Source organism: Rhipicephalus sanguineus, chromosome 6, assembly GCF_013339695.2.
Source record: "Rhipicephalus sanguineus isolate Rsan-2018 chromosome 6, BIME_Rsan_1.4, whole genome shotgun sequence".
In the NCBI taxonomy this organism is placed as follows: domain Eukaryota; kingdom Metazoa; phylum Arthropoda; class Arachnida; order Ixodida; family Ixodidae; genus Rhipicephalus; species Rhipicephalus sanguineus.
Window position 1 is genome coordinate 144,095,648 of NC_051181.1, and position 15,718 is coordinate 144,111,365.

The 15,718-nt window shown below is 47.0% G+C and overlaps 1 protein-coding gene across 1 annotated transcript in view; it reads right to left on the reverse strand.

The window, feature by feature from the left end:
- Window positions 1-11,724: 11,724 nt before the first annotated feature.
- Window positions 11,725-15,718, reverse strand: part of LOC119396625 (uncharacterized) — a 296,945-nt gene continuing 292,951 nt past the window's right edge. The window contains exon 8 of the mRNA XM_049417162.1: window positions 11,725-15,040. Within this exon, the coding sequence (XP_049273119.1) occupies window positions 13,787-15,040 (1,254 nt within the window). The 3' untranslated portion in view covers window positions 11,725-13,786. The remainder of the gene's footprint in view (window positions 15,041-15,718) is intronic.

Sequence of the window (15,718 nt, forward strand, 5' to 3'; positions counted from 1 at the left end):
TATAATTGCTGTTTGCCATTCGTCATCCGCCTTTTTCCAATTAACACGTTTGACGTCACGATTTGCTTGCACTGGCACTTGCGTGCAATTTGGAGTTCAAGCACACTTTTGTCATTACGAGCCCCCGGCATTTATGATTAAGTGATGTCAGCTTTCGACTCCCCCTACACTGCACGGAACAAGCGAGACAGAGCATACGTGCCAGTCATATCGAACGGAAGCCCGAGTGGCGAGGAAATATTGCAGAGAAAAGCCGTCGTAATCTCTGAATGCACTGCAGGGACAGCAATCTGATGTCTATCGCTAACCACTCGACGGCAAAGCGAGCGTCAGTTGAAACACAAGAGCAATACTTCTGTAACGAACTGCAATGCGCTGGAACGTTGTTAAAAAAATAGCAATGTTCCAGACTGTTCTCCTGACAAGCAACTCAGCTGTTTTTCTATTTGAGTTTATTCTTCTTGACTTAGTCGTCCAATATTACTGTCAACTATGTAACTAACAATGCCAATCGCACTCTTGGCTACCTATAGAAACTTCTAGAGGGCACCTTCCACTCTAAAGCTCACTTTATATAAAGCTCATCTTCGTTTTTTTTCTCTCCCTCTTTTTCCCACTTATCATAGTGTATGCTGTTACCCACTCCCTTCTGTAACGCCATCGGGCCCTGAAGGTACTCAAATAAATAAAATAAATGAATACCATGATACGATAACATTCCACTCTTACTTTCAAATATGATTCGTGCCAAGAGCTGCATTTGCTGCAGAGTCGTGCACCTGTGTATAAACTGTGCAGAGGCCGCATTGACCTATGTATTTGTACTCAAAAGTGTTATTTGCTTGGCGTCCGTTTAACATATGCACAGCAACGCGATTTCCTGTCATCTTCAGTTAAAAGCAGGCGTAACCTAAAAACAATTTTGTCTACATTTCATCATGGAATAGCGCAAAAACAGACAGGAACGCCCCCCCCCCCCTTCCCTTGTTACTCCAGTGCCAGGATTGGCTGTCATTTGGTGTTAAAGGGACACTAAAGAACAACACGATTTTTCTCATTCCAGTAAATTACCCTTTCACGATTGCCGCGGAAGACGCTTGGTAAGCGAGAAAACGCGGGATATGAAAATGCAGATGGCCACACCACATAGATGTTCCCGCGTCAACACGCCAGGGCGTCATAAATTTTAACAGGGTCTGTTAGGCCCTACATACTTCGTAGTTGGTAGAAATAAAATACATTATCTTCTGAGGGGGCGAGAGATTTAACCCGCCAAGATTCGGAAAATTTTGTTGGGCCAATGTTGCCGAAGTACGAAAAAACACTTTAAAATCCGTGACGTCACGCTGACGTTAATGTGCCGACATTTCTACGCGAAAATAAAACTTTGACCTTCATTTTTCTTTTTTTTGTTGTTATTAAACCTAAGATTGTGGAATCAACGACGGTAGAGTTTTCAAGTAATAGTTTATCACTCTAGATTGATTCACTGCTTCACTTCAGTGTCCCTTCGAGGACACTCTTGGCGTGAGAGCTTTCTTTATGTGAATGCGGCCCCCAGGTCGCAAAGCCTGCAGGCGTTAACTTAATCTTTCCCGAATACTAGAAAATGCTTACGATATTGGTTCTATGGACAATGAATGAAACAAGTGTCTATTTCTCTTAGCAACGCTCGTTATGAGGGACTTGCTTACTCCACATCTAAGTCTTTTACATGTCTACCATACTATATGCGTTAAAACGAGACGATCGAGCTTTCTTCTTTATTGTGCTTGTTTTTTATTCAGATGTGAAATCATGGGAAAGTATGGCTGCATTGGAGCCGCGGCTACCCGAAAATCGCGAAATTGTTAATGAACGAACGAACAACCAAGAAAGAAAATGCGCGACTGCCTATACATGGATCTGCCTGGCTAACACAGCCGGGGTAGCCAAGTGTGTGTATATATATATATATATATATATATGTGACATCGGGCTTCTATAAGCTAGACGTCGCCCGTTCGATCCATGCTATGGCGCTTGCGCTTGAGGATTGATGGAAGCGAAACACATTAGCGACCGTACACCTAGATCATGGCGCCCATTGAAGAAACCCGGGTCGTCAAAACCCAGGTGGCCAAGACCTCCCAAACCTGCGTGCTTCGTAATCTGATCTTGGAGCCAGTTATTATTATTATTACTATTACTATTATTCATCGTTAATGAGAGGGAAAAGTATAGAGGGGAAAAAGTCAGTAGACAAAACAAGCGAAGACGGGGGAATAGATGAAGAAGTGGCTATAGAGGAACATAAGGCAATAAGAAATAAAGAAAGCAGCGGCGATAGCAGAGAGCCACATAGCGATAGTGGATGAGAATGCGAGCGCTGTCAAGCACATTGCTGACGTCATGTGGGTAAGGAAAGGGCCCTGTGCATTGTAGAAGATATTGAACGGTTGCGCCAGCTGTACTGCCTTATCACTTTCTCGTACGCACTTGAATGTGTCATTAAGTACATTTCAACGCTTATCGGGTATAGCCGCTTCCAAGCTATAATTACCGTATCTATCTGCACGTGTACTCATTTACATGCGTAATCATCTCCGGTTAGGAGCGTTTTATCTGGCGCCTGCCGATGTTTGACACAATGGATTGACGTGTCGTAAATTTGGCGTCAAGCTTATGCGTGCATTCATGCACGACGTCCGGCTTCTGCGGTGAACCTTAGTCCCGAGACGGTCGCTTGTTGACGTGGCAATCGTCAACACCCGGGCCTATAGCGTCCCTGGCGCCCGAGCGTCGCAGCTTCGGTGCGGAAAAATCGCCTCCACCGAAGTGCTTCTTTTAAATACGTACGCTCTAAAGAAAAGATCGTGTAAAAAGGGAGTCTTTTTGTCCCACAACAATAATCGTCATTTATTTTGCCTTCCTTTCCGTGCATTATCGCCGGCGCGCCCGGCACTTTCTGGTCACGAACGACATGCGCGCTATCAGCGTGACATGCATTCTTGGTAGGAAAGTGGCCATCGCAGAGTTTTTCAAGAAGGAACGCAAGCAAGCCAGATGACGATTATTGTTGTGGGACAAAAAGACGCTCCTTTTTACTCGATCTTTTCTTAGAGTGTAGGCATTCCTATACGAGTATTCGGGGAGTATTTCTGCCACGAAACAATATCGTCATCAGGCTTGCTCGCGTTTGCTTCTTTGAAAACCCGGCTCCGCCACTTTTCTATCAACAATGCTGTGTCACGACTGATAGTGCGCACGCCGTTCGTGACCGGGAAGTGCGAGGACTGCGGTGATACACGCAAGGTAGGCGACAATTATAGTTGTATGGAATAAGTACTCCCAGGATTCACTATTTTTTTTCTTAGTGTATGCCTTATTTCAACCGGAAAATTGTTCCGGTCCGTCTGTCACGTAAAACGATCATCGTCATAAGGAAATATAATTATAATAATTGTTTTTTCACGTACGTTCCAAAACTATGATGTAATTATGAGGGAGGACATGTGGAGGGCTGCGGAAAATTTCGACCACCCAGGGTTGCTTACCGTGCACATAAATCTAAGTATGGGCATCTATAGCATTTCGCTTCCTAAGAAATGCGGCCGCCACGGCGGGTATTCGATCCCGTGACCTTCGGGTCAGCAGTCAAACACCATAACTACTAGACCGCCTCGGCGGGTGTCATGAAGAAATGGGTGTATAGATAGCTTGCACGTGACGTCATGGACGCAGTTTCATTACGTACTGGTTCACCATCATGGCGGCTTTGGTGACGTAAAGGCAGCACAATCACATTGCGCTTAGCCTGCTTCAATATGATAACGATGCGGCCACACTGTTATTGGCCTCTGTGCGTCAATAACAAAAGAACTTGGAAGTGATGCAATGATAACATTAATGCGACGTCACAAACCCTGCGTCCTACCATGCACTGCACCAACATGGCAGTTTCAGTGACGTCAGTGAAAGCCATCTATGAAACAAAATAATGGCAACTTCGGCAAATCGTGCAGGTGAGCACGGGGGCCTATACCTGGTGGGCCGTTTCGTCCGATCATCGCAGCGCCTGGTGGTGCGATTTGTCGAAGATGCTAGAAATTTTCTTGGTGCTGCTGGATTTGAATCCAGGCCCTACATTCCCGAAGGCAGGTATCTTAACCATTAGGCTGCACAACACGCTTGAGAGCACGTAAATATATCTGAAACATATGATGCGTTGCCCCCCGCTGTGAATACAATGCAAAAGGAGAACCCTCTCCGTGAAGCCTTTACAAAATGCGTAAGACGCCTTCCTCTATCTCATGTTCCTTGCTTCCTTAATCTTGTTATGTGTTCCTAATCGTATAATGTTGTGATCGTGTGTTTTATGTGATATGTAATTATTTGTCTTCTGCGTGCTTCCCTGTGTACGTCGAGCCACACAGAACAAGTACAGAACAGCTATACAGAACTTTGTACGTGTACAAGTGAACTTAATTTACTTACCTGAACTCGTGGTCGAATGTTTGTGTCTCATATGCTGTTGGATTGTACTGCGTTTGCACATCTCGTGTCCTACTGTGTGACATATTTTGTTGCCCTTTTCTGTTATTTTTTTTTCAGTATTGTATATTTTCGTTTGAAAAGTGAGTAGCAGTTAAGCGGGTGCTGCCATGAAGGGCACCAACCTCTCCTATTCGTATTTGAAAAAATAATAAATAAGCCTTTGGGGCAGCATGTAAAGCCGACGAAAAGGTTTGTACACACCAGGAAGATTCCGACCTCTCACAAAAATTTGGCGCCATACACGCGTTTCGGTGGTCGCGGATTGAACGTGCCAGTGTCGCCCCAGACGCTGACGAACCCTATAGAAAGAAGACGAAAGTCGCCATGCCGATACGAAAACAACGTTCTAGAAAAGGCTGCACGTGTATGCAATAAATCTCTTCTCTGACGCATCACTTACACGACTCCCAAAGAAGATTGCGTGGAAGTTTCCTCCGGGTCCGCTTAAAAGGCCCCTCGGACAGACGCGCGGTCACGTGCTCGACTCATCTTTTTTTCTTTTTTCTGTCACAATGCAATCAACGTCGTATCTTGATTATCATTCGGCCCCCCTCCGAGAAACGAACAAGGTAATCGGGGCAACGATCGCACGTCACCTCTCTGCTGCAGCCATGGTCTCATCAACGGTATCGCGGTCAAGAGTGTGTGTGTGTGACGATATTACGTGTTTGCCGAACCACGTGAGCTCGCAGATAACGCGCGGCGCAATACGCAAAAAGTCCTTAATGCGCGTCCGCCTGCCTGGGCTAATGTAGTAGAAGTTAAGTGCAAACTTGCTGCGTAGTCGCGTCTCCAGCGCGCCAGGAGTGATGCAGAATCTCGAGGTGCGGGCGAGTTAGGCCTAATTGCGGAATTTATCCTGTCTATCGGCGGCGTACTGAAATATAACCTGTCATGTCGATCGATGGTGTAAGCGGATCCGCTCGCGAAGCTGCTTGTTCCGAGCAAAAAAAAATAAATGGAGGAATGGACATTAAACCGCGTTAACCTTAACCTTAAAACAGAACTGAGACGGAGACTATACCAGCGGTCTAAAAAACACACGTGTTTTCAAGTCAGTGCTTCGTAACTATTCAATAAATCGACTTGTATGTCTTGAGAGCTTCCGCTTTTTCTTTTTTTTTTTCCTGTAATCTTGATCTTGGTCTACGTAGTAATAACCTTCAGATGTCCGTTATGGGGCGCTTGTTGAGACACACGTTATGAAATGTCCCGGTTAAAAAGCTTTATTGGCCGACGTTTCGTACCTTTTGTTTAGGGTCTTGAGAAACGTTGGACTCCGACCGAGACGTCGACTAACAAACAGTTTGTAGAAGCGCTCTTTACCTATTGTCTGACGGCAATGAAAGACGGCTCTACTCATATATATATATATATGTATATATATATATATATATATATATATATATGTGTGTGTGTGTGTGTGTGTGTGTGTGTGTCTAAGGAGGACCTTTTTTTTTGTTCAGGACCGAAACTGGCCTAACTTTCACGATAACATCAATCACGTTTAGGTTTCTTTTATGTTTTCACATTAATAAGGCCAGAGGATGTGATTTTGGGCTATAGTTGGTGTCAGTGAGGCGTAAAACAAAACTTTCTACTTTGATTTGGTGCAAAACGGAGTTATAAATCTTTTTATTTTTTATTTTATTTTTTATTGAGTGGCGCCCGCACTGCCAGACGTGTAGCAGGTATACACCATTTGAACGTAAATGTATATACTGGATATAAACCCAAAAGGTAATATTTATAAAAAACTCCAAATAATAACAATAATAAATAAGTAAATAAATAAATAAATAATGTACGCGCCCTGTGTATCAAGTTATTAAATGCACCCCCTGTATAGCAGAGGTGAGTGGATTCCCAGGTTTCGTGATACATGTGTTTATAACCCTTCTTTTACTTTGCCAAATAAAGATCTGCAATTTCTACGCATGATATCAGAATAAAGCATACGCGTCAGCGTTCCACTTGTATAGTTCTTGTTTCCGATCAAGAGTCTTTACGCACGGGTTCTGTGATGCGCCGATTAGTTAGCTTTAAGGGCGGCATTTATTCCAGAAAACAAATATTCTGTCGAAAGTTATTATCATCATGTTGCTTGCTGCGCTCTAGCGCTCCCCTGCGTGTAGCATTTACTAACAAGCGCGCGCACAGACGTCAAAGGAAATATGGGAGAATTCGAATTTATTCGTAAAAGTGAGGAAATTCGTAATATTAGTTTCCCTCTAATTGAAATTCAATTCCACGGGGATATTAAACCCACCACGGTGGTCTAGTGGTTATGGTGCTCGACTGCTGCTGACCCGCAGGTCGCGGGATCGAATCCCGGCCATGGCGCCGTGTATTCTCGGTGGAGGCGAAAATGCTTGAGGCCAGTGTACTTAGATTTAGGTGCACGTTAAAGAACCCCAGGGGGTCGAAATTTCCGGAGCCCTCCACTACGGCATCTCTCATTATCACATTTTGGTTTTGGGACGGTAAACCCCAACTATAAAAAAATAAAGTAACGGCGATATTAACACCGTTTTGTGATATTGAGGAAAACGGTGGTTTAATATTCGAAAACTATTCAAATAATAGACAGCTGTGTCGATTCGAAGGAACGGTTATTTCACTGTATTAGCTGACGGCCCTATGCGATTCGCATTCGGAAGATGTCGAAAACCATACCAATCCTAGACGCCTGCTATTTATAGATCGCTGTTTTCCTGCAGCAGATCTCAGTGGCGCATGCAGTGGCCGAACAGCACCGGTAGGGACATCTGCAGGCGGCGCGCGAACGTCGGAAAGTGGAGCACGCCAATGTGGCGGGGAGATGGCGCGGTGTTATTGGGAACACTGCGTTGTGCCGGATGGGCCGGGCTGTTCTGTTGCCGTGACGACAGGAAAGTTCCGTGTTCTCGCGCGTTTTGTCCGCAACGAGAGATAAAGCGCGACTACAAGCAAATACGCAAATAGTGACTAAACAGCATCGTACATAATAGGAGGACTAAACAGCAGCGTACATAAGTGACTAAATGCCTGATACATAATGGTGACTGAATAGCATCATAATATCTTGAGTTTTACGTGCCGAAACAACGATATGATTATGGTGCACGCCGTAGTGGCGGACTCCGTATCAATTTCGATCGCATAGGGGTTCTTTAACGCGCTCTAAATCTAAGCACACGGTTGTTCTTCGCCCCCCATCGAAATGCGACTGCCATGGCTGGAAATCGAACCTGCGCCCTCAAGCTTAGCTGCGCGACACCTTACGTGGTGATTGCTATCACGGCGGGTCCAAATAGCTCTGTGTTTCGAACTTTCGCATGGTTGTGTGAAGTATTATCGACGCTTGAATACGAGATAAAACTAGTTCAGGAGCGTTGATTCTTCTCCAGCCCTAGCTTGGCAAAATACAGTTACATTCGACTAGCTGATACTTGCGCTATAGAAAGATGCTTTTGGATACCACTAATGATATGCATATCTCAATCTGATAAGGGACTAGACGCGGAAACATGCTTTCACCGCGCATAACAACCGAGTAGTATAGCCGGAGGCTTTGTCGTCCATATCAAGCCCAGATGCAGGGGCGGCGCCAGCATTTTTTACTGGGGGGGCACCCACGACAAGTGAGTTCCTTAATAGGGGCAGGGGGCTGGGAACATATATGCATTGTGTGTTGACTATGCTTGCTCTTGGGGAGCAAGGGGGGGGGGGGGGGGGCTTCCAGCCCCCCCTACCCCCCCACTGCGCCGCCCCTGCCCAGATGACCAGCTAAGTCAGGTGAACAGACCTAGAGAAGTGAAGAAAGAGAGAAAGAGAGGGGAACACACACGCACACACATAACTTCACAGCGCAGAGCGGCAGTCTTGTGCGGTATGCGGTTATGCCAAACTGGTTAACATCCCTGTCTTTCATCTCTCCCGTTTTCCTTCCTTCCTTCCTGGAGAAGTGGCTTAATATCCCCTACTTCCTGGTGTAAGGAAGTCAGCTGCCTTGGGTGAAGATGATTCGCTTGCTCGTACTGATAATGTCTTATCATCGTCATCATTTCTGATTCAAGTGGGAGTGGCACCGCTCCGTTATGTGTAGCAGGGCTCATTTCGCTTGTTTGCTGTATTAATTTATGTGAAATTCCCCTCCCCCCCCCCTTTTTTTTTAAATAAGACGGTCATCTGATTGACCTCACTGCCTCTTCTTACTCTCTCTCTCTCTCTCTCTCTCTCTCCCTATCTCTTCGATAGTTGCTTCACTTTCTGAAAGCTCAAACGAAAAATGGCCCGAACATCAGAGCTCGTGCGGCTAAGAACTTGAGAACAACACTTATACCATATCAGTGTATGTCTACAATGTTTCAACAAAATAAACGTCGGTTGCGTACTTTGGTGTGGCATACGGTTAAATAAGTACGGGCAGAGCGTATGGGTGGGATGCCTTAATGTGCTAAATTACAGGAATAGCTGTTCTAGTAACTTATTCAACAACACAGAATGTACAATCCGAACAGCGGGAACAAATATATATATATACTAGAACGGTTGTAGGCTATTCATGCTGCTCATGCGGCAGAAGACCAGAACGAATATTGCGACAAAGCAGGAAGGTGCACGCCTGTTTGCCAGACTTTACGTTAATATGTAAAAGCGCCACGCGAGGATTGAGGGCAGAGTAGTCTTGAAACGCGCGCGCATGCTCAACACAAACTTACACACATGTTGATATATCCTTGCTTACGGGCACCATGTCACAGACACGCACAACGGCACTAAACAAACACCACCGCATACGTGAACAGAAAACGTAAGCGAAGCGTTTTGCATCGACATGTGCAACTATAGGGTCGCGACGTTCCTTCGTACTACTCCGAGGCTGCCTTGTGGTCGGTTGACTATAACGTAATCTCTCGCGCATTCCGTTTACGCGCGTGATATCCTATAGTGTACGAGGAAATTCGCGTGGGACGGCGTAAAGGAGACGCGACGGCGATGCGACCGGCTGTAACATATTCCAAGGTGAACAGGCCGTCGACCAGCCACGAAGTGCGGCGACGTCCTGACTTCGCGTGCGTTCGTAATTGACTTGGGGAGCGTTACTCAACAGCATTACGCAACGGCGTGACGCTAAGACCCCCCCGGATGCCTATGGTCGTTATTGCATTGCTCATAAAGGTTTGCCCGGAAAAGCAGCCCGTTTGGACGTGGAAAGCGAAGTCTCGCAATTTGTATTGCTTTCGAACGACAGGAATTTGGGCTAGTTGGTACGGATTCTTGATAAAAGAAGGTTGGCCTGAAGACCCGGACCTAAGAGATCAGATCAAGACCATAGGCTTCCGCAGGGTGGTTCCCCATTAGGGAGGAGGGGAGGGATCCAAGTGATTAAGACAACACAAACGCTGGCGTTTGTGTTGTCTTGATATCTTCTCTTGTGTCCGTGTCTGCACGCCGACCATCTTTTATCATGTATGCTTTCGTAACATTGCTTGATTATACTCTATGTTCGCGGCGATAGCACTTCCGCGAAAAGTGCACCTTGTGGCTGTCGTTGCCAACCGTGATTAGTGAAGGCGGGGCAAATGAGTTTGCGATAGTTATAGGCATTGCCTTTTCGTGACTGGTTTAAGTAGAGGTTAATAACAGGTTGGAGACCACCGTCTCTTTACGCGGAAGAGATTCATGCGTATCGACCCTCTTCGGCGCAACGTGTGACAGGTTGTCATGTCGGATGTTTGTGCGTGTACGTTTACGTATACGGTGACCACATATTTATTCATATTTATTCATTATTATACTGGGCGTCTTTATACGCCCTGAAGATGTGGCGAACCGATCAAATCCAATGGACAGGACAATCTCAATATGAGTCCCCGCAAGCGATGATGACGAAAAACCTTATGTGATGATGATCATGTAGAAATGATGAAGTGCCTGATAAATTCCCGCATTATGAAGGTCCCTTACCGTCCTTTTTCTTTTCTGCTGTCGTGATGTTAGTTCGCGACGGTTTTTTTTTTCTAAATTGAAATGTGTATATGCGAAAGCATTGCGATGTAGCTTCCGTTACCGTATCTTTTGTCTAGTACGAGCGATACATTAACGATACCTGCTGCGAAGCTTAGCTTTCTCGGTATTGAAAAGTCCATGCATTGCAGAATGTTTTAGTTCGCATTCAACTGGCAGGAGAGAAAATCGGACGGACCAAAAGCTTCGAGTTTCCACATGGTAACCGGAGGAGCTGGATCCAACTTACGCTTTTATTTATTTATTATTTATTTATTATTATTTATTTATTTATTTATTTAATGTTCATCGACGAATTTACAAAATTAAGCAACAATCGCCTCATCACTGCTTTTCTTCGCTTAAAATATGGCCCGTTCGATTTCTCAATCAAATATTGAAATGTGTGAACACCTGAGATGAAAGGTCAGGTGAGCAAGCAGCTTTTTTTTTATTTGGTGTAAAATTCCAACCCCGTTCGCTATCACTTGTTGTAACCCGCCGCACGTGGCCTTGTTCATTCAAAGTTTTTATTAATGCTTTCAGGGACGTTGGCCTTGTACCACACTGTAGTATCAACTCTTTTGAACTCGCCTGCTGTTGCGTTTTCCTCGTGCCATTCCTTGTCTTTCTCAGCTTTATTTATATATTTACTTCCTTCGACGTTCTCGAAGCAGTGGCTCAGCGGCTATAGCGTTCTGCTGCTGAGCACGAGGTAACGGGTTTCGGTTACGGCCCGGGTGGCCAGGTTTTGGTGGTCACAAAATGCAAAACGGCCGTATACGCTGAGAATTGTGCTCTTACACGCGTTGCTAGGCAACTTTATAATTTTTGCGTTGTCGTGCGCTGATTTTTCTTGTGGCGTCTTAAAGGCGCTGAGAATGCACGTTTTAGTAAAGACAGGATAATACAGAGAAAAAAAAAACTTTTATAAAAATAAGGCTCCCTGGGCTGGCAATTGCGGCTCGTAGGGCCTGGTCAAGGGTCGCCAATTGGCTTCCCAAGCCCAGTTTGAAGAGTCGCGCCTCCCACGACCAGTTTACGAATTAGTCCTTAATTAGAGTAGCGGTCGGCTATGAGTGCGTACATTTCAGTCTTGTACTCCACCCCGCGCGCAGTTAGGGGAAAAGAAAGAGACAGACAGTTGTGTAGATTTGAAGACAAACACAAGACATGGACACACAGAGAACACGAAAGTCGAATGATGGTTTATTTTTCGTGACACTGGCAACTGTCATATTCGCGTCATCCTCGTTCCCGTAAACAGAAAAGATAATTCGTTCATATTTTCTTTCGTCCTTTCGTTGACCCGTCGTCTTCGCTAATGATATGTGCCCAGCATTTGCGATGAACTGAAATGTTCTGTTATGAGCAATTTCGTAGCGCAACCACATCTTTTTTGTGAAAATGGATCTGGAAACGTAGCAGTACATACACGTCCCAAAGCTCATCACCAAGGTTCATCACGCCTTACAGGTGAAATTTTCTCGTCGATGTGATGAAAGGGACGAGTTGAAAAGAAATAACGAGCTGTAAACAACCATGCGAGCAGCAATCTGGGAACGCCGTTTCATGTTTTATTTGCGCCGAAGTGGTAGACAGGTAATACTGCCCGAGTGCACGTACAGACATTTAACACTCGTGTCTTGCCTTGTTCAACGCAACATTACGTGTATCCTTTCCCATCACACGAACAAGCGAGGAATGGCACTCCGCACCCGTTTGTCAGGCAACGCAAAGTAGGCTGCCAGTGACACATATGAAGCTCTTGAAGAACGTCCTAAGCTTGTTTCTCTTTGTCTCACAAGAAATGTAAAAAAAGAACAGACATAGCGAGAGCGTGGAACGATAGCTATATACTGCTTCCAGCGCAATTGTCTCCAACCCGAAATCGTCTCCGTCTAGTGGAATACGTTGGTTCGAGACAATTTTCTTACCTCTTTAGCAAACGATGCCTTACTGGTGAGGTACCACAAACATCGGCCTTGAATAAAGTTGGTCCCAGGTTCGATCCCCAGACCAGGACGAATTTTTCGTGAAGATTTTGCTTTCTGATAGATCTGTATGGAGTCCCTTGTATAGCCTTATGCTGAAAACGGGCGGGTGTCAATTTTCTATTTCATAGCCCTCCCTCCACCTTGCATGTCTCCGCAGTACTGATTTTCCAATTACCAAATTCACTGAAGTCACAGCCACCGCAGTGTAGGTCACGTCGTCCGATGAAACATGTCACCGGCCTGCACCTTGACGATTGTTCAAGTGCCTTACATCGGGCGGTATATTTCATAAAAGGGAACACGAGCAGCCTATAGTAGTCCTCTGGCTATGCATGCTCGAAAGAAAATTATCTCGAACCAACAGCCTGAGCCCTTGCGCAAGTGTAAATGTGCACTGCGATGAAGTTATGCTCCCAACTGCACTGGGGGCCATGCATAGGACGTTCTATGACACAAAGAATTGCTTCCTGCACCGCATTCCATCGCGCTCAAATTCTGTAGATGCGCGTTGTCAACATTGTTCGCGACAGCGCATGTCTATGTAATCACCTTGCAAAGTCAATGTTTCTGCCTAAATTCGTCAGTGCGGTACGTCTGAAATAACATGGAAAGTATTGCGTCGACGTGTGATCTCGTGTCCTCATCTGTGAGAGGCACATCGTTTAGGCACATAGGTGCACTCGTCATAAAGGTTGTGCGCCAGCACGTATAACGCGATATAATCTCGGGAGTTAATAATAGAAAAGAGCTGTTTACTACGATGCGGCTACGGTCCTTATTGTCCTTTCAGGGTCGGATTAGGGGGCTACTGGTGGCTACGGAGATACCGTCTCGTATGTCTTTGTAAGCGCGGCCTCCTTACGGCTAGAGACAGGGATTTATACATCCACGGCTGCAGCACCATTAGCCATTTCCTAATCCATCCTGAACGTAGGGCACGTGCGAGCAATCACTCTATACGGCCACAATTTGCCACACAACAACGCAGTCTTCAACGAGGTCAGCACCGCTTCCGAAGTATGCACATAAAATGTCAGTCGGCACGAAAAGTCCACAGCCCCTCGTTGACACAGCGCGCGGCTATATAACCCGTTGAGAGCGGTGGACTGTCGAAACGCGTGCCTCTGTGCACAAAGTTAAGGGAAGCCACGACAGAGGCTCGAATGCCTTTTGCCAATGCCTTTCGCCCTGAGCACGACCTCCGTGTAGTCCTATCCGCTAACGTTGCGGCAGCCCTGCGACGAAGTCGCAGTTCGCGGCGCCTACGGGTAAGCAGACCCCGGAATGTAGAGTGGGTTCCTGACGTGGTGAGACGGCCCGCCGCCGTTCCTGTTGGACTGCTGTACGATGGTGACGGCCCTGCCTCCGCGAACGTAACAGCACTCGGGTATCGCGGACCCGCTGTCCTTGTGGTGGTGCTGGAACGTGGTGAAGGCGGACGCCGACGAGTCCGAGTAGCTGAGCGGCTTGTGGCCGTAGCCGCCTCGCTTGTGCAGCGCCCTGAGGTAAGGCGCGAATATGCCCACGAGAATCAGGAACCCCGTGGCGATCAGCGCGAAACTGAGCGCCGCTATCTGATGCTCTCCTGGTCCCAGAAGCAGGAACGCCGTGTGTCCCGCCGCTAGGATGGGCACCGCCAGGAGACTGGTGCACAGCAGGCTTCTGGCGTCGCGCCGGTGGTAGGAGCAGTTGCGCGTCCGAAAGGCCATGAGCACGGCGAGGGCCAGCACCACGCACGGATAGGCCTGGTGCAGCAGGAACCGGGTCTGGTTCAGCTTGCACCAACGAGGCGGAGAGAGCATCCATGCCTGCGCCTCCAGAGCCATCTGGACGGCCACGAGGAAGCAGATGGTTAGCAGCTGGTTGAGGCCGCTGGCGCGGCCCCCGAGTCCGGCGCTCTGCATGGCGTTCAGGTGCATTCCTTTGAGGAGCAGCGCGCCGAACGCGAACGCGTAGCTCGTGTGGTGCGCCAACTGTTGGACGGCGCATAGCCGGGGCTTGGGCCGGAAAGTGAACAGCAGCGCCGATAAAAAGAGGCTGACCACCGAGAGAAGCAGGAGGAGGGACGTCAGCTGGTGGCCCTTGCGCACGACTCCCTCGCAGAGCTTCATCAGAAGGAACACCGCGACGTAGGCGCTAAGGAGGATTCCGAGCCCGGACATGATGACGACGGCGAGCGTCCAGGGTTTGGCTATCCAGATTGTGTAGAGCTTCGGCTTGGCCAGCCGAACGGCTCCGGGAGCCGTGGAGGTCTTGTCGGCGAGCGCTCCGTAGTCCTCGTCCGATGCGGTCTGGGACAGCGACGGCGAACTGGTGGTGTCGTCGCCCAGCGGCTGCGGCTCACCCTCGTTGTGTATCTCCAAGTTACTAGAGCGTAGGTTGGATGAGCGCTGCCTGGTGGACGGCTTGACGCTCGTCTTGCCGGCTTCTACAGCGGATCCTCGAATGACGGGGCCGCGTGTAGGCACCAGGACATCGTCCACTTCAAGGCCAGTGTCGTCTGTGTAAACGGATATCTACAACGAGACAAAGATTACACAGATTAAAGCGTGTAGTAACAAATTGCAACAATGTAAGGAAACACGGAGAAAATAATGTGAGCTGGTTCCAAGCGGGCCGCCTTAAAATAATCGAATGAGGCAACAGAAAGGGCAATACAAAATGTGGAATGAGTATACGCAAGCTACATATCAGACTTCAACCTAATGACGCCACTGTATCATGTGCTCATTCACAAGCCCTGTTTACAAACGGGATGGGTCCTGTTAAGTGGAACCGGAAGTAACCGATTGCGACATCTAGTGTGTAGATGACCAAGTAGCTCCGAGGTTGATCATACTTGCGTTGAAAGCTCAAGAAGATTGCCACTGTGCACGAAAAAGAAACAGGATGTAAATCTCGTTTATTCTGCGCCCTTAAAATGTTCCCGAGATTGTTGTATTATACACGTGTGGTCACAAGTTGTCAAAAATAAAAGCATAAAGCATCGCTCTAGTCGAAACTGCGTTGATAGTGAACAAAACTCATTCCTTCCCCGTTGTCAAATTATACGAAATCACTTTTCACGAGCGATCACAGGTTCAGATGCCAGAGAAAGGAAACGTCACGACCTTGGACGGGACAGATATGACTGGTACTTGGTCTAATAGATCCTCTTTGATTGTAGTAGGGGTGAAGTAATCACGCGTGCACGT